The 18,544-nt window shown below is 44.1% G+C and overlaps 1 protein-coding gene across 1 annotated transcript in view; it reads left to right on the plus strand.

The window, feature by feature from the left end:
• Positions 1 to 18,544, plus strand: part of LOC109928214 (ubiquitin-associated and SH3 domain-containing protein A) — a 138,368-nt gene that overhangs the window by 22,960 nt on the left and 96,864 nt on the right. Inside the window, exons 3-4 of the mRNA XM_048603146.1 lie at positions 1,312 to 1,498; positions 10,248 to 10,446. Coding sequence (XP_048459103.1) covers positions 1,312 to 1,498; positions 10,248 to 10,446 — 386 coding nt within the window. The remainder of the gene's footprint in view (positions 1 to 1,311; positions 1,499 to 10,247; positions 10,447 to 18,544) is intronic.

Raw genomic sequence — 18,544 nt, forward strand, 5'->3', positions numbered from 1 at the left:
CTATGTAAATGCAGGGTGGATTGGCCATGCTAAAGTGACCATAGTGTTCAGGGATGTGCAGACTAGGAAGGTTAGCTATGTAAATGTGGGGTTTAGGTCTGGGTGGGATGCTCTACAGAAAGTCAGAGTAAACTCAGGAGGCTGAATGGCCTCTGTCTGCAATGTAGGGATTCTATGTTCCTCATAATCTCACACATTTCTGTTGGGTTCCCCCACAATCTTTGCTGCTCCAAAGCAAACAACCTAAGCTTATCCAGCTTCTCTTCTTAACCAAACATCCTAGTGAGCCTCCTCTGTACCCCTCGAGTGTTATCACATTCTTGCTATAGTGCAGTGACCAGAACTACACACACTACTCCAGCTGTGACCTAACCAAAGGTCTTAACAGCTCCTTGCTTGTATAATCAATGCCACGACTGCTGAAGGCATGTGTCATGTATGCCTTCTTAACTACTCTATTCACCCATACTGCTACCTTCAGGGATCTGTGGACAAGCACCCCAAGATGCCTCTGTTCCTCTGTGTTTTGCCATTCATGGGTTCTCCCTTGTCTTGTTACTTCTTCCAAAGTGCATCGCCTCACACTTAACACAATCAACACTAATCTGCTCCAAGGAATACTACATCAGTCTATCCAATCTCTCTTCTTAACTAAAACTCTCCCAGATAAAATCCTGGTAAATCTCCTCTGCACCCTCTTTACATCCCTGCAGTAATGTGGACTCCAAAACTGCATACAATACTCTAGTTGTGACCTAACCAATATTTTGTACAGTTTCAACATAACCTTTCTATTCAATTCTGAGCCTTCGGTCTCTGCCATAAGCCTCCCTTTTCCTCTTTATAAAATCCTGTAAATTCCTTGATAGCCAGAGTTTGCTGGACTTATTGGCCCTACTCTTTTTCTATATTAAACATGACAGCTGTGCACTCTCTGTATTTCCTTTTTGAATGTTTCTTTGTGATGTCTTACTTACACATTGTTCCCAGTCCTCATTATTTAGAAAGATAATGCAAAGCTAAAGTCCCAGTGCAATATCCCTTGGGGATACCACTCAGCTTCACTAAAAGTGAACTGGGTTGGACACTTAAAGCGATTGTAGACTCAAGACAATACCTCAACATTTCCTCAAGTTGTGGATCCATGGCCCACTGACACATTCTCCACCCAGCCATTGCAATTGGGCTACTCGACTTAACAATACGTTCACTGTGTCTACACTCATAGAAGCCCTTTGGTTAAGATTGTCTAATACAGTTCACTTGGAAGTGGCACTTCACAAACTGATGAAGGGTATTTTTCTCCAACAGGATATTCGCTCATCGTAGTGACCCCACTTTAGATGATCTCATCCCACAAGAGTATGTTCTGTACCTGTGCCCGTCAGGTCCACTCTGGGACAAGCTAATGGCCTTCTGGTCCAAAAGTCAACAACACTGCGGTCGGAATCCAGCACATGAAGTCTTCCCCCATGTTACTCTCTGCCACTTCTTTACAGTAAGGCCGCTTTGTATCTGTGGAATATTCGCAAAAGTCTGTAATGTTGCTAATATGATTTCACAAGTCGTTTGATTTCATAGAAGCTTTAATGTGAAATAACCAACAAAAAGCTGAGGTTGTAATGAGGGGAGGGCTGCTTGGAGTGAATGATTTCTTTGCTGCTCATTGTGGTGTGATGCAGTGCTATGAAAATGGTCAATTCAGCATGGTTACCTTTGCAGTTGTGTAGTCACAAACATTCTCGATTCAAAGCTGAGACAGATCAGTTCTTGAGCTGTAGGCAGTAAAGCTTATGCTATTTTAACTTTCCCAATATAAAATGGGATAGTCATAGTGTTAAGGGGGCAGATTTCTTAAAATGTAGCCGGGGAGTTTTTTGTATCAATACAAGAAAACTCAACAAGGGATGGTGCAGTGCTGGATCTGGTCCTGGGGAAGGAAGCCAGATAAGTGTTCAATGTGACAGTGGGGGAACATTTAGGCAATAGGGACCACAACACAGTACGGTTCAAATTTGTTCTGGACAAGGAAAAAGATGGCCTGCAAAAGACAGCTTTGGATTGGGGCAAGGCAGATTTTAAAATAAGGCGGGATCTGACCACAGTAGACTGGGAACAGCACCTTGTAAGGTGAGTCTACAGTGGAGCAGTGAGGGGCATTGAAAAGAAGCTGGGGAGAGTACAGGTCCAACATCTACCCTTTAGATGGAAATGTAGTAGCAATAAGTTCAGCGAACCCTGGATGTCTAGGACAATTTGGGACTGAATAAAGAAGAAGCGTAGGACTTTTAGCAAGTCTAGAGGGAACACAGCTGTGGCCCGAGAGGAATACAGGAAGTGCAGGAGAGAACTTAAGAAAGCAATTAGAAAAACAGAAAGGGACCATGAAAAAGACTTGCAAATAGGATGAGGTAGAATATTGAAATATCCTAAGATATTTTATAAATACATTAAAGGGCAGAGGTTAGACAAGGAAAGAGTAGGGCCCAATAAGGAGCAAGGGGGCAAACTGTGTGTGAAACCACAGAATATTGTAGGGTGTTAAATGAATACTTCTCTTCAATCTTCACTCTGGAAAAAGAGAACATAGACACAGAATTCAGGAAAAGGGGCTGTGAGGAACTTTCACAGTTTCGGACAGGAAATGGGGAGGTATTGGAGGCTCTATAAAAACTGAAAGAACTGCGGATGCTGTAAATCAGACAAAAAATAGAAGTTGCTGGAAAAGCTCAGCAGATCTGGCAGTATCTGTGGAGAGAAATCAGAGTTAACATTTCAGGTCGAGTGATCCTTCCTCAGAACTGCAGTTGACATATGCACTTGCTTTCATCAGCTGTGACATGGAGCATCCGGCAAGGAGATAATGTTGAAGCTATACAGAGCATTGGTCAGGCCACAGCTTGAGTACTGTGTGCAGTTCTGGTCGGCTCACTACAGGGAGGATGTGATAGTACTGGAGGGGGTACAGAGGAGGTTCACCAGGATGTTGCCTGGGATGAAGAAACTGAGCTATAATGGGAGACTATATAGGATTGGATTGTTTTCTTTAGAGCACAGAAGACTGAGGGGGGGCATGATTGATGTGTATAAGATTATGAGGGTATGGAGAGAATGAATAGAGAGCAGCTGTTCCCCTTGGTTGAGAGGGCATAATTTTAGGGTAAGAGGCAGGAGATTCAGACAGGATTTGGGAAAAAAAATGTTTTCACTCAACAGGTGGTGGGAATCTGGAATGCATTGCCTAGGAAGATATTGGAGGTTGGAAATCTTATAACCTTTAAAAACCAGTCCTGATGCAGGGAGTAAACCTGAAATGTCGACTCTCCTGCTCCTCTGATACTGTCTGACCTGTCGTGTTCCTCCAGATCCACACTGTATCAACCTTTAAAAAATATTTGAATGAGCACTTCAAATTATCATAACATTCAAAGATGTGGGACCAGGGCAGGGAATTGGGATGAGTGCACCTTCAGTGGTAGTTATGTCAGTGCAGACGCGACGGGCCACAGGGCCTTTTCTGCACTGTATGACTCCATTAATCTACTGATAGCACAGAGGCAATGTCACTGAACTGGAGTTGTTCAGAGTCCTTGGCAAATGCTCTGGAGGCATGAGTTCAAATTCCATCTGAAATAAAAATCTCATCTCAGTACCGATGAACAAGAAATGACCAGACTATTTTTAAAACCCCATCTGGTTCACAAATATCCACAAGGTCCTACTTAACAATAGCGGTGAAGAAATTGTGGGCAGTTGGAGAATAGTGTCCTGCAATGTTGGGAAAAGCAGTTGCTGTATCACATTGTGATATAATGTATTCTATGGTGCATCTATTAAAATTATAAAAGTCTTTGTGGACATGTGATGGGCTGAAGGGCCTTTCTCTTGCTATAAACCTGTGATTCTATGACCGCACCTGGAGTACTGAGTACAACTTTGGTTTCCTTGTTTAAGAAAAGGCAGAATTGCATGAGATCCATAAGCTTCGCACTTTCAGGAAGGAGAGAACTCATCCAGAATGAGACACAGCCCAAGTTTGTATATGGTTCAGGGAATTTGGTGGTAACGTGGGAATTCAGTGCAAAGGGGAACAAGATGCTTTTTGCTTGCTTCCTTTATGGCTCATTGCTTGTAGGGTTTTTTTAATAAGATAAATTGTAGTCCAGCGCAAGAGTGATATCGCAGGTAAACTGTAAGTTCATTATTTGGTGATAGCTACTAATTTGACTATCTATTTTAGGTTCCTTTCACATTGAAGTAAGTAGGGAAATATTTGCAGGCTACAAACAAAAAGACTTTTTAAAAATCATATTAAGAACTAAGTCATTAAAATAGAGATACCAGGCAGGGCTATATGTTGTATCTGCATAATATGGAAGGTGGTGGACCCCATTGTGGTTCATAGTGACCACATCTATAGCAAGTTTACACAGAGAGTGGTGGGCGCATAGAATGCACTGCCAGCAGTGGCAGTAGAGTCAAATACATTAGGGACATTTAAGCGATTCTTGGATAGGCACATGGGTGATATTAAAATGAAGGGTATGCAGGTTAGTTTGGTCTTAGAGTAGGATAATAGGTTGGCACAACATCGTGGGCTGAAAGGCCTGAACTGTACTGTACTGTTCTATGTTCTAGATGCTGCCAGATCTGCTGAGCTTTTCCAGCAACTTCTGTTTTTGTTCCTGATTAAAGAATCCACAATACTTTCAGTTTTTAAACCCTGGAACATTGAGCTGCCAGTCGTGCCCTTCTCTCAACCAAATTTCTGTAATGGTTACAATAATCATAGTCCCATGTAATGATCCAGGCTCTGAGCTCATCTGCCATACCTGTTATACTTGTTGCATTAGAATAAATACACTTCAGGCTCCCAGCCCCACTGTGTTCATTAACCTGGCCCTGCCTGTTCTTCCTACTAGATTTCCTTGACTTAACCTCTACCTTCTCCTCAGATAGTCCACATGCTGACCTACTGCTCTGATTCCTGCCCCCGCCACACAAGTTTAAACCTTCTCAAGTGGCCCTACCAGGCCTTCATTTCTCAGCAGCAGAGGGAGAGGCGACAGCAAGGACCAGGGGTCTGCCGGGAAGGTAAGTTTTCCCTCTTAAAGGGCTTACCTCGAGTGTCAGCGGCCTTCATTTCTCAGCAGCAGAGGGAGAGGTGACAGCGAGGACCAGGGGGCTGCCGGGAAGGTAAGCTTTCCCTCTTAAGGGGCTTACCTCGAGCGTCAGCGGCCTTCATTTCTCAGCAGCAGAGGGAGAGGTGACAGCGAGGACCAGGGGGCTGCTGGGAATATATTTGGGCAACAACGAAATTAAGGAACAGGTCCTCGAGGGTCATAATCTCCGGATTACTGCCCGAGCCATGTGCAAATTGGCTTAGGGATAAGAAAATTAGGGAAGTAAACACATGGCTAAGGGAGTGGTGTGGGAAAGAGGGATTCCATTTCATGGGGCATTGGCATCAGTTTTGGAACCGGAGGGATCTGTACCGATGGGACGGTCTCCACCTGAACCGATCTGGAACCAGTGTTCTTGCAAAAAGGATAAATAGGGTGGTCACTAGGACTTTAAACTAGTGAGCTGGGGGGAAGGGAAAGGGAAAACGACAGGGAGTATGATGGTAAATAAAAAGGTAAGCAGCAGGTTAGCATGTGTGCAGGAGGGTTTAAGTTCAAGGCAGACTATGAAAGAAGCAAAAAGGAAGGATAACTCAGGAGATATTAGAGATGTTGGAAATCATGAGGGTAAGAAAGTTAGCATAAAGGCACTTGACCTGAATGCTCGTAGCATTCGTAACAAGGTTGATGAGTTAACGGCACAAATCATCGCAAATGAATATGATTTGGTAGCCATTACAGAGACATGGTTACAGGATGGTCACAACTGGGAGTTAAATATCCAAGGGTACCAGACAATTCAGAAGGACAGACAGGAAGGTAAGGGAGGTGGTGTAGCTCTGATATTCAAAGACGACATCAGGGCGGTGCTGACAGATGATATAGGTTCTATGGAGAATAAGGTTGAATCCATTTGGGTGGAAATTAGAAATTCTAAGAGGAAAAAGCCACTGATAGGCGTAGTCTATAGGCCACCAAATAATAACATCACATTGGGGTGGGCGATAAACAAAGAAATAACTAATGCCTGTAAAAATGGTACGGCAATTATCATGGGGGATTTTAATCTACATGTAGATTGGTGAAACCAGTTCGGTCAGGGTAGCCTTGAGGAGGGGTTAGTTGAGTGTATCCGTGATAGTTTTCTTGAACAGTATGTAATGGAACCGACGAGGGAGCAAGCTATCCTAGATCTGGTCCTGTGTAATGAGACAGGAATGATTAATGACCTCATAGTTAGGGATCCTCTTGGAAGGAGTGATCACAGTATGGTTGAATTTAGAATACAGATGGAGAGTGTGAAGATAAAATCCAATACCAGGGTCCTGTGCTTGAACAAGGGGAACTACAATAGAATGAGGGAGGACTTGGCTAAAGTAGACTGGAAACAAAGATTTTATGGTGGGACAGTTGATGAACAGTGGAGGACTTTCAAAGCAATTTTTCAAAGTGCTTAGCAAAAGTATATTCCAGTGAAAAGGAAGGACTGTAAGAAAAGGGGTAATCTGCCATGGGTGTCTGAAGAAATAAGGGAGGCTATCAAATTGAAAGAGAAGGCATACAAAGTGGCCAAAAACAGCATGAAACTAGAAGATTGGGAAAACTTTAAAGGTCAACAGAAAGCCACAAAAAGAGCTATAAGGAAAAGTAAGATAGAACATGAGAAAAAGCTAGCACAGAATATAAAGACAGATAGCAAAAGTTTCTATAAATATATAAAATGAAAAAGAGTGACTAAAGTAAATGTTGGCCCTTTAGAGCATGAGAAGGGGAATTTAGTTATGGGATATGATGAAATGGCTGAGGCATTGAACAGGTATTTTGTATCGGTCTTCACAGTGGAGGACACTAATAACATGCCAGTAATTGACAAAGAGACGAAGGTAGGTGAGGACCTGGAAACAATCATTATTACGGAAGAGGTAGTGTTGGGCAAGCTAATGGAGCTAAGGATTGATAAGTCTCCTGGCCCTGATGGAATGCATCCCAGGGTACTAAAAGAGATGGCGGGAGAAATAGCAGGTGCACTGGCGGTAATTTTCCAAAATTCGCTGGACTCTGGGGCAGTCCCAGCAGATTGGAAAACAGCAAATGTGATGCCACTGTTTAAAAAGGGAAGTAGACAAAAGATGGGGAATTATAGACCGGTTAGCTTAACCTCTGTAGTGGGGAAGATGCTTGAGTCTATTATCAAGGAAGAAATAGCAAGGCATCTTGATAGAAATTGTCCCACTGGGCAGACGCAGCATGGGTTCATGAAGGGCAGGTCATGCTTGTCAAATCTTTTGGAATTCTATGAAGACATTACAAGCGAAGTGGACAATGGGGACCCAGTGGATGTGGTGTACCTAGATTTCCAAAAGGCCTTCGACAAGGTGCTGCACAAGAGGCTACGGCATAAGATAAGGATACATGGCATTAAGGGTAAAGTATTAGCATGGATAGAGGATTGGTTGACTAACAGGAAGCAAAGAGTGGGGATAAATGAGTGCTATTCTAGCTGGCAGTCAGTGACTAGTGGTGTGCCTCAGGGATCGGTGTTGGGACCGCAATTATTTACAATTTATATAGATGATTTGGAGTTGGGGATCACGTGTAGGGTGTCAAAGTTTGCAGATGACACTCAGATGAGTCACAGAGCAAAGTATGCAGAGGACTGTGAAACTTTGCAGAGGAACATAGATACATTGAGTGAGTGGGCAAAGGTCTGGCAGATGGAATACAATGTAAATAAATGTGAAGTCATACATTTTGGTAGGTGTAATAGTAAAAAGGATTATTACTTGAATGGTAAAAAGTTGCAGCATGCTGCTATGCAGAGGGACCTGGGTGTCCTTGTGCATGAATCACAGAAGGTAGGTCTGCAGGTACAACAAGTAATTAGGAAGGCAAATGGAATTTTGCCCTTCATTGCTAAAGGGATTGAGATTAAAAGCAGAGAGGTTATGTTGCAGCTGTACAAGGTGCTGGTGAGGCCACACCTGGAGTACTGTGTGCAGTTTTGGTCTCCTTACTTGAGAAAGGATGTACTGGCACTGGAGGGGGTGCAAAGGAGGTTCACTCGGTTGATTCCGGAGTTGAGGGGGTTGGTTTATGAGGAGAGACTGAGTAGATTGGGATTATATTCATTGGAATTCAGAAGATTGAGGGGGGAATCTTATAGAAACATATAAAATTATGAAGGGAATAGGTAGGATAGAAGTAGAGAGGATGTTTCCACTGGCAGGTGAAGCTAGGACAAGAGGGCATAGCCTCAAGATTAGAGGGCAGATTTAGGACTGAATTGAGAAGGAACTTCTTCACCCAGAGGGTTGTTAATCTATGGAATTCCTTGCCCAGTGAAGTAGTTGGCGCTACTTCAGTAAACGTTTTTAAAGATAAGGTAGATTTTTTTTGAACAATAAAGGAATTAAGGGATACGGTAAGAACGCAGGTAAGTGGATCCGAGTCCACGAAAAGATCAGCCATGATCTTATTAAATGGCGGGGCAGGCTCGAAGGGCCGGACAGCCTACTCCTGCTCCTAGTTCTTATGTTCTTATGTTCAAACCTCCCTATGAGGTTATTGGTGACCCTCCAGTTTAGGTGCAACACATCCTTTCTACAGGGCCCACCTGCCCTCAAAGAAATCCCAATGATCCAGCTATCTGAAGCCTTCCCTCCTACACCAGCTCTTTAGGCACACATTCAATTGTATTACCTTCATTTTTCTGGCCTCAACATGATTACAGCCCTCTTCAACTTTCTATCTAACTCTTTACATTCCCTTTGCAGAAACTCATCTCTTTTCCTGTCTATTTTGTTAGTACTGATATGATCCATAGCCTGTCACTTCTCACACTCCCCTTTCAGAATGTCCTGTACCTGCTCAGTGATATCCTTGTTCCTGACAACAGGGAGGCAGCGCACCATCCTGGAATCTCACCTCGTGGTCCCAGAAACACCTATCTGTGCCCCTGGCTATACAGTCCCTATCACTACCCTCTCCTATACTTAGCCATTCCCTGCTGGGGAGAATGTAACTGGTTGCAGCTGTGGCTTTCAGCTGAGAGACCATCCACTCCAACAGTATCCTATACCATGTACCTGTTTGAGAGGGATTAGCCATGGGGGACATCTGCACTGCCTGTCCCACCTGAAAGTTTCCCATCTATCCTGAGGATGGAAGTTTCCTCTTGTGAGGGAGATGAATCTAAAGGACCCAGTTTCAAAAGAAAGGCCCCCACATGTAAAATTGATAAGAGGAGAAATAGATTATTTCAGAGGGTTATGAGTCTTTGGAAAAAGACTCTACCTTAAAAAGTGATGCTGGGGGCTCATTGAGTATTTTTCAGGCAGAGGCAGGTATTTCTGTGATGAACAAGGGAATTACAGTTTATTGGAGATACATAGTAATGTAAATCAGATCAACCATAGTAATAGCAGAGCAAGCTTGAGGGCTGAATGGTCTCCTCCTGCAACTAATTCACATACACATGATTTTGTTTGTCTGGATGAGTGCAGCCCCAACAACACTCAAGAAGCTTGACACCATCCAGGACAAAGCAGCCTGCTTGATTGGCACTACATCCACAAACATCCACTCCCTCCACCACTGAAGCTCAGTAGCAGCAGTGTGTACTATCTACAAAATGCACTGCAGAAATTCACCAAAGATCCTTAGAGAGCACTTTCCAAACCCACAGACACTTCCATCTAGAAGGACGAGGGAAGCAGAAACAAAAACAGAAGTTGTTGGAAAAGCTCAGTAGGTCTTGCAGAATCTGTGGAGAGAAATCAGAGATAGCATTTTAAGTTCAGTGACCCTTCCTCAGAATTGAAGCAACAGATTCGGTTCCCCTCCACCACCACCATCCTGACTTGCAAATATATCTGCATTCTTTCACTGCCGCTGGATCAAAATTCTGGAACTCCCCCTCTCTCAATGGCATTGTGGGCATACCTACAACAAACTGCAGTGGGTCAGCTCAACACCACTTTTCCAAGGATAGTTAGGAATAGACAATAAGTGTTAACCCAGACAACAATGTGCACATGCTGTGAATTTATAAAAAAGATACTATTTGAAGTTGCAGGTTGTGAATGGGCCAGTGGCTGGTGTAATTAATGGTATTTCTAATTGCAGTGTGAAGACCGTAAAGTGCAGAATTTGTATGAAGCACTGAAGAAAGCAGGGGACAAGTTTGCAGACCGTTTCCCATCCTATCTCTCTCTGAGCCTTCACTCAACCCCAAGTTATATTGGATACTTCTTTGATGAAGCAAGTGCCGACATCATCAAACAGTTTGCTCTCGCCTTTGCAGGAGAAGCAAGAGCTTTGGCAGGTAAGGGCCGAGGAGTTTTCATTTGTGTCTCACTAAACAAGAGATCATACTGAGGATATAGAGAGTGGTTCATCTTCTCTCAGGCTTTGATTAACTGTTTACACTGTACACATATGTGGGTATGAGAGAGCATTCTGAGAAATTTGCTGGTTCGGTTCTAGTTGCATTCAAGTCCCACTGGCAGCAGGCATCACTGATGACTTTTATAGAACAAAGAACAAAGAAAATTACAGCACAGGAACAAGCCCTTCGGCCCTCCAAGCCTGCGCTGATCCAGATCCTCTATCTAAACCTGTCACCTATTTTCCAAGGATCTGTATCCCTCTGCTCCCTGCCCATTCATGTATCTGTCTAGATACAGCTAGACGCTACCGTGCCCGCCTCTACCACCTCCACTGGCAACGCGTTCCAGGCACCCACCACCCTCTAAGTAAAGAACTTTCCACACATATCTCCCTTAAACTTTTCCCCTCTCACCTTGAAATCGTGACCCCTAGTAATTGAGTCCCCCACTCTGGGAAAAATCTTCTTGCTATCCACCTTGTCTATACCTCTCATGATTTTGTAGACCTCAATCAGGTCCCCCCTCAACCTCCGTCTTTCCAATGTAAATAATCCTAATCTACTCAACCTCTCTTCATAGCTAGCACCCTCCATACCAGGCAACATCCTGGTGAACCTTCTCGACACCCTCTCCAAAGCATCCACATCCTTTTGGTAATGTGGCGACCAGAATTGTACGCAGTATTCCAAATGTGGTCGAACCAAAATCCTATACAACTATAACATGACCTGCCAACATTTGTACTCAATACCCCGTCCGATGAATGAAAGCATGCCGTTTGGCCTTCTTGACCACTCTGTCAACCTGCGTTGCCACCTTCAAGGTACAATGGACCTGAACACCCAGATCTCTTATAGTTCATTAACTCCCCGAGTCTTTTTCTCTATCCCTATAAATTAGTGTTGTCTCCAAATAACATTTCTGTTAACAGTAAAACATGAACATTTAGCTCAATATTTATCCACTCACATTTCTTATTCCTCCCTTGACCAGAGTCTCTTTGACTCAGTTTCTTGGGAAAAGATGGCAATTTCGTCATTCATTTTCTGATCAAATAGCCATGTGATTGGACACTACCTTTGGCGCCTGGAGCATACTCATCACAATATTCTCAAGGTGAGGCAGCAGGCTAGCAGGGTTGGTGCTGGATGATTAATCCAGAGAGCGAGGTACTGTTTTGGGAACACTGTTTCAAATCCCACAATGGTAGATGGTGGAAATTGAATTTAATAAAAAAAAGTCTGGAATTAAGAGTCTATTGATGACCATGAATCTATTGTCGATTGTTGTAAAAGCCCATGGGATTTAATAACATCCTTCATGGAAGGAAACTGCCATCCTCACTTGGTCTGACCTATACGTGGGATGGCACGGTGGCTCAGTGGTTAGCACTGCTGCCTCCCAGCACCAGGGACCCAAGTTCAATCCCACCCTCGGGTGACTGTCTGTTGGAGTTTGCACATTCTCCCAGCATCTGCGTGGGTTTCCTCCGGGTGCTCCGGTTTCCTCCCACTGTCCAAAGATGTGCAGGTTAGGTGGATTGGCCATGCTAAATTACCCACAGTGTTCAGGGATGTGTAGATTAGGTTGGTTATATGGGGGGATGGGTCTGGGGGGGGATGCTTTGAGGTTCGGTGTGGACTTGTTGGGCTGAAGGGCCTGTTTCCACACTGTAGGGATTCTAGGATTCTATGATATACATGACTCTGGAGCCAGAACAATGGTGTTGACCCTCATCAGCCTGTGGGTAGTAAACTCTGGCCTGGCCCACATCCCCTGAATGAATAAAAAGGTAATGGCCAAAATGAGAGTTCAGTGAACGATGTCCTCGGGATGCGAGCTGTCAGCACTGGAAGAAGAAAAGACAGAAATTGAAAAGGAAGGTGATTGTTGTAAAGGAAGCTTCCTTCTGAGGAAGGGTCACCGGACCCGAAATGTTAACTCTGTTTTCTCCTCCACAGATGCTGCCAGACCTGCTGAGCTTTTCCAGCAACTTTGTTTTTTGTTCTAGAATATTTTTATTATTCACTCATGGGACAGGCCCATCACTGGATGGCCAATATTTCTTGCCCATCACTAGTTGCCCTTGAGAAGGTGGTGGTGAGCTGCCTTCTTGAACCACTGCATTCCTCCTGCCCTTAAGGAGGGAATTCCAGGATTTTGACCCAGCAACAGTGAAGGAACAGCAATATATTTCCAAGTCAGGATGGTGAGCAACTTGGACGGGAAATTGAAGGTGGTGGTGTTCCCATACATCTGCTGCCCTGGGTTTGGAAGCTGCTGTCTGAGGATCTTTGGTGAATTTCTGCAGTGTATCTTGTGGATAGTACACACTGCTGCTACTGACAGTTGTTGATGGAGGGAGTGGATGCTTGTGGATGTGGTGTCAAATCAAGCGGGCTACTTTGTCCTGGATGGTGTCAAACTTCTTGATTGCTGTTGGGACAGCACTCATCCACGCTCCTGACTTGTGCCTTGGAGAAGGTGGACAGGCTTTGAGGAGTCAGGAGGTGAGTTACTCGCTGTAGTATTCCCAGCTTCTGACCTGCTCTTGTAACCACTGTGTTTATGTGGTGGATCTAGTTGAGTTTCTGATCACTGATAACCCCAGGATGTTTATAATGGAGGATTCAGTGATGGTAACACCATTGAATGTCAAGGGACAGTGGTTAGATTGTCTCTTTTTGGTGATGGTCATAGCTTGGCATTTGTGTGGCACGAATGTCACTTGCCACTTGTCAGCCCAACCTGGATATTGTCCAGCTCTTGTTGCATTTGTTCGGGAACTGCTTCAGTATCTGAGGAGTCACGAATGGTGCTGAACATTGTGCAATCATCGGTGAACATCCCCACTTCTGACATCATGACGGAGGGAAGGTCATTGATGAAGCAGCTGAAGATGGCAGAACCCAAACTGGGTGTCTCTGAGCAGGTGCTGCTTGATAGCACTGTTAGTGACACCTTCCATCATTTTACTGATGATCGAGAGGAGACTGATGGGGCGGTAATTGGCCGTGTTGGATTTGTCCTGCTTTTTGTGTACAGGACATACTTGGGCAATTTTCCACATTGCCGGGTAGATACCAGTGTAGTAAATGTATTGGAACAGCTTGGCTTGGGGAGCGACAAGTTCTGGAGCACAAGTCTTCAGTACTATTGCCGGAATGTTGTCAGGGCCGGTAGCCTTTGCAGTATCCAGTGTCTCCAACCATTTCCTGATACCATGTGGATTGAATCAAATTGGCTGAAGACTGGTATCTGTAATGTTGGGGACCACTGGAGGAGCTGAGGAGCCACTTCTGGCTGAAGATTGCTGCGAAAGCTTCAGCCTTAACTTTTGCACTGATGTGCTGGGCCCTTCTGTCATTGAGTTGAACATGTTTTCCAGACACACAGTGACCAAGGAGACTGGAAGTGTCCCTGATTTCCTACATGGCAGGAGGAACATTCCACAATGCTGAGTTCTTCTGCCATTGTGAACCTTATCAATTACAGAAAATAATCTCAGAACAAATGACAAAACGTTATCCACTAATCACCAAAATCAGACTTCTCATTCTCGCTCTGTTTTCCTGACAAATCACAACGACCAAAGCAAGTTCTTTGTAATCTATCTCCTCCAGACACTTCTCAGTTTCTAGATCTGGTTCCTGAGTTGTGATAGCACCTCCTGAAAGCTGCCTGTGGATTCAGCTTCACTCCCAGCACTTTGACTAACCCCACTCCTCAGGTATTTATCTAGTAGCTCCTGACACTGTTCACCCCCAGGTGTGCCATGCTGCCTCTGCTGCCACTGAACCTTGGACTGTATCTCTAAATACACCAAAGTATCTGGACAATGAGTTCAGGACACTGGAAAATCCCAGCAATTTGCTTCTACTGGGATAACACTATCAAAACTGGAGAATGTAGCCCTTATCTGAATGCCTCCATAGGGCTGTAATCTGAGGTGGATATCGTGCATCAAACTGTAGGATGCAATGGAGGCACTGATCGATGTGGAACTCCCTCTGCAGTGTCTTGAGGTCTTGCTGGAAGTCGAAGGGGATTGAGGACAATTGCAAGGGAGGACCACAGGTAGTCAATTAGAGGATTCCACAACTGAGCACAACAATGAAACACAAGCCAAGTCATCTGCTGACTCACTTGTGATAAAGGAGGTTTCAAGCTGAAACCTGAAAGCAGGACTTGACTGTAGAAGAGCTATTGCCTCACCAGGCTGCCTCGTAGAATTAGGTCATCTCTTTGTAAACTTGCCAAGGTATACTGACTCATGGATATAGTGGGAGACTGAGGATTTTGCTCCATATTCAGGATCCTAGTTAGCCAGAGTGGTGGAAAAAGCATCTGGATGAGGAAGGTTTGCTTCCAGACACTCCATTCTGACTGTCAGATGGTGTCCATGTGGGATGTTTCTTCGGGTGGAATTAGCAGAACCTCTGATTGTGAGTGCTGTCATAAAGCATTGCAGTGTTCAGTGAAACAGTTACATAATGGGATCAATGTGCTGATTAAACATTTGGCAGCCAATATTTATTTTATGCCATAGACTGAGATAGGTGTTGAGAGCTTGAACTAAATCATTTTGCTGTATCTTAGTAGAATAGAATCCCTACAGTGTGGAAACAGGCCCTTTGGCCCAACAAGTCCACACCAACCCTTGGAGCATCCCACCACACTCATCCCCCTATAACCCACACACTGGGCAATTTAGCATGGCCAATCCACCTAGTCTGCACATCTTTGTGCTGAGGGAGGAAACCGGAGCACCCAGAGGAAACCCACGCAGACACAGGGAGAACGTGCAAACTCCACACAGACAGTCGCTCGAGGCTGGAATCGAACCCGGGTCCCTGGCACTATGAGGCTGCAATGCTAACCACTGAGCCACCATGCCGCCAATGGTTTTATTGAATCACCGTGCCGCTCCTTCTACTGTGCAAGTCTGGACAACAACTGGAAACACAGAAACAGAGAAAATCAGAGAAATAACCTGCCGTTCTTCATGTTGTCACTGTTCTGTCATTCAACTCGATCCTCCATCTTGATGCCAAAAATTACACAACACCAGGTTATAGTCCAACAGGTTTATTTGAAGACACAAGCTTTTGGAATCTACTTCTTCAAGTGTCCCACCTGACAAAGGGGCTTTGCTCTGAAAGTTTTCAAATAAACCTGTTGGACTATAACCTGGTTTCAGGTGCTTTCTGACCTTGTCCATCCCTGTCCTGCACAGGCACCTCTGCATCATTGCTCCATTCAATGCCATACTTCTGCTCTGTCGCCATATCCCCGACACTTTAAATGTTGAGAAGTATATTTCTTTCTTAAATATATTCAGTGACTTGACCTTGATGACATTCAGTGAAGAAATTACTTCTCATCCCAATTCAAAATGGCCTGCCCCATACCCTGAGGCCTTTTGACTGGACTCTCCCACCTGAGGGGATATATCATTGTTGCATCAAGTCTGTCCAGCTTTGTCAAAAAATTATACATTTCAATGAGATCTGCTCACATTCCTAGAAACTCTGTTGAATACAGACCCAGTTGACTACCAAAGGGTGTGGGTATCTGGAACTCATTACCTGAAAGGGTAGAAGAGGTGGGAACTCAAAAGAACTCAAGAAGTATTTAAAACTGTGCTTGCAATGCAAAGACATACCAGGCTATAGACCAATGCTGGAAAATGAGATTACAGCAGATGGATGTTTCCCTTTATGGGGCAATCTAGAATGAGAGGTCATAGTTTTAGGATAAAGGGTAGCTGATTTACAACAGAAATGATGAGAAATTACTTCTCTCAAAGGGTCATGAATCTGTGGAATTCACTCTCCCATGGATGCTGAGACCCTGAATAAATTTTAGGAGGAGACAGATTGTTAATTTGAAATGGGTTGGAGGGTTAGTTGAGAGCAGGCAGGAAGGTGGAGTTAAGGCTGAGATGAGATCAGCCATGATCATATCACATGGTGGAGCAGGTTTAAGGGGTTGAATCACTCACTCCCACTCCTACTTCTTATTTTCATCAGCCAGCACAGACATGATTGGAAAGAGGACCCTCGACCTTTCTGTAAAATCTTTACGACTAATTACTTGCAGGAACATTGCCAACAGTTGAGAATAGGATTGAAAAAGAGTCACAATTTTGAATAGCCAGCATTTCCAAACACTGGGTATGGTTTTTGTCATTTTAATTGACCAAAAGGATATTATCATGTTCGAAACTGTTCAGAGAAGTTCCACTCAAATGCTTCCTGCAAGGAAAGGATGAACATTCTGAATGTTCTGAAGAATGGGTTGGGCCTATACTCATTGGAACATGGAACATGGAAGAGTACAGGCCATTCGGCCCACGATGTTGTGCCGACCTGTTATCCTACTAAGATCAATCTACCCTGCATGCCCTACATTTTACTATCCTCCATGTGCCTATCCAAGAGTCGTTTAAAAGTCTCTAAAGTATCTGACTCCACTACCACTGCTGGCAGCGCATTCCACGCACCCACCACTGTCTGTGTGAAGAACCTACCTCTGACATCTCCCCTATACCTTCCTCCAATCACCTTAAAATTATGCCCCCTCATAATAGTCATTTCCGCCCTGGGAAAACGTCTCTTGACTATCCACTCTATCTATGCCTCTCATCATCTTGTAAACGTCTATCAAGTCATCTCTCATCCTTCTTCACTCCAATGAAAAAAGCCCTAGCTCCCTTAACCTTTCCTCATAAGACTTGCCCTCCAGTCCAGGCAGCATCCTGGTAAATTTCCTCTGCACCCTCTCTAAAGCTTCCACATCTTTCCTGTAATGAGCTGACCAGAACTGAACACAATTTTCTAAATGTGGTCTAACCAGAGTTTTATAGAGCTGCAGCATAACCTCGCAGCTCTTAAACCCAATTCCCCTGCCAATGAGAGTCAATACACCTTCTTTACAACCCTATCAACTTGGGTCGCAACTTTGAGGGATCTATGGACGTGGACCCCAAGATCCCTCTGTTCCTCCACACTGCCGAGAATCCTGCCATTAACCCTGTACTCTGCATTCAAATTCAACCTCCCAAAATGAATCACTTCACAATTTTATCTTGATCTTTGACAAAAGAATATCCATGTCTGGTCATTTAGCAAATAAAAGCCAAAAGAACTGTGGATGCTGTAAATCTGGAACAAAAACAGACATTGCTGGAAAAGCTCAGCAGGTCTGGTAGCATCTGTGAAGAAAAAATCAGAGTTAACGTTTCAGCTTCAGTGGCCCTTCCTCACCAGACCTGAAATGTTAACTCTGTTTTTTCCTTCAAAGATGCTGCCAGATCTGCTGAGCTTTTCCAACAACTTTATTTTTGTTTCTGATTTACAGCATCTGCAGTTCTTTCAGTCAATATGGTCAGATGGGCTGAACAGTGGCAAATGGAATTGTCTTTGTTGTTGTGGTCATTTAGCCTCTTCAGTCTGTTCCACTGTTCATTACTCCATGTTTCTGCCTCAGCTCAATGACCTTTCGCCGTTGGCAATCAGGAATCTATTTACTTCTGCCTTAAAAAGATTTAAAGATTTGATTTTCACCACCTTTCCACAGAGTTCCAAAGACTCTCAACCTTCCGAGATAATATCCCCCCCATCTCTGTTTTAAATGGGTGACCCCTGATTTTTAAACAATGACCCCTAGTTCTAGATTTTCCCACAAGAGGGAATGTTTAGACTGCACTATCACATAATGCCAGTGACTAGTGGAGTTCCACAGGGTCAGTGTTGGGGCCACAACTATTCACATTGAACGTTAACGATCTGTACAAAGAAACTGAGGGCATTTTTACGAAATTTACAGATAACACAAAGATTGGTGGAGGGACAGGTAGTGTTGAGGAAGCGGGGAAGCTGCAGAAGGACTTGGATAGGCTGGGAGAGTGTGCAAAGAAGTGGCAGATGGAACACAATGTGAGAAAGTGTGAGGTTTTGCACTTTGATAGGAAGCTTAGAGGTTTAGACTTTTTTAAATGGGGAAGGGCTTCAGAAATCTGAAGCACAGAGG

The sequence above is a fragment of the Rhincodon typus genome, chromosome 11 (assembly GCF_021869965.1).
Source record: "Rhincodon typus isolate 14 chromosome 11, sRhiTyp1.1, whole genome shotgun sequence".
In the NCBI taxonomy this organism is placed as follows: Eukaryota; Metazoa; Chordata; class Chondrichthyes; order Orectolobiformes; family Rhincodontidae; genus Rhincodon; species Rhincodon typus.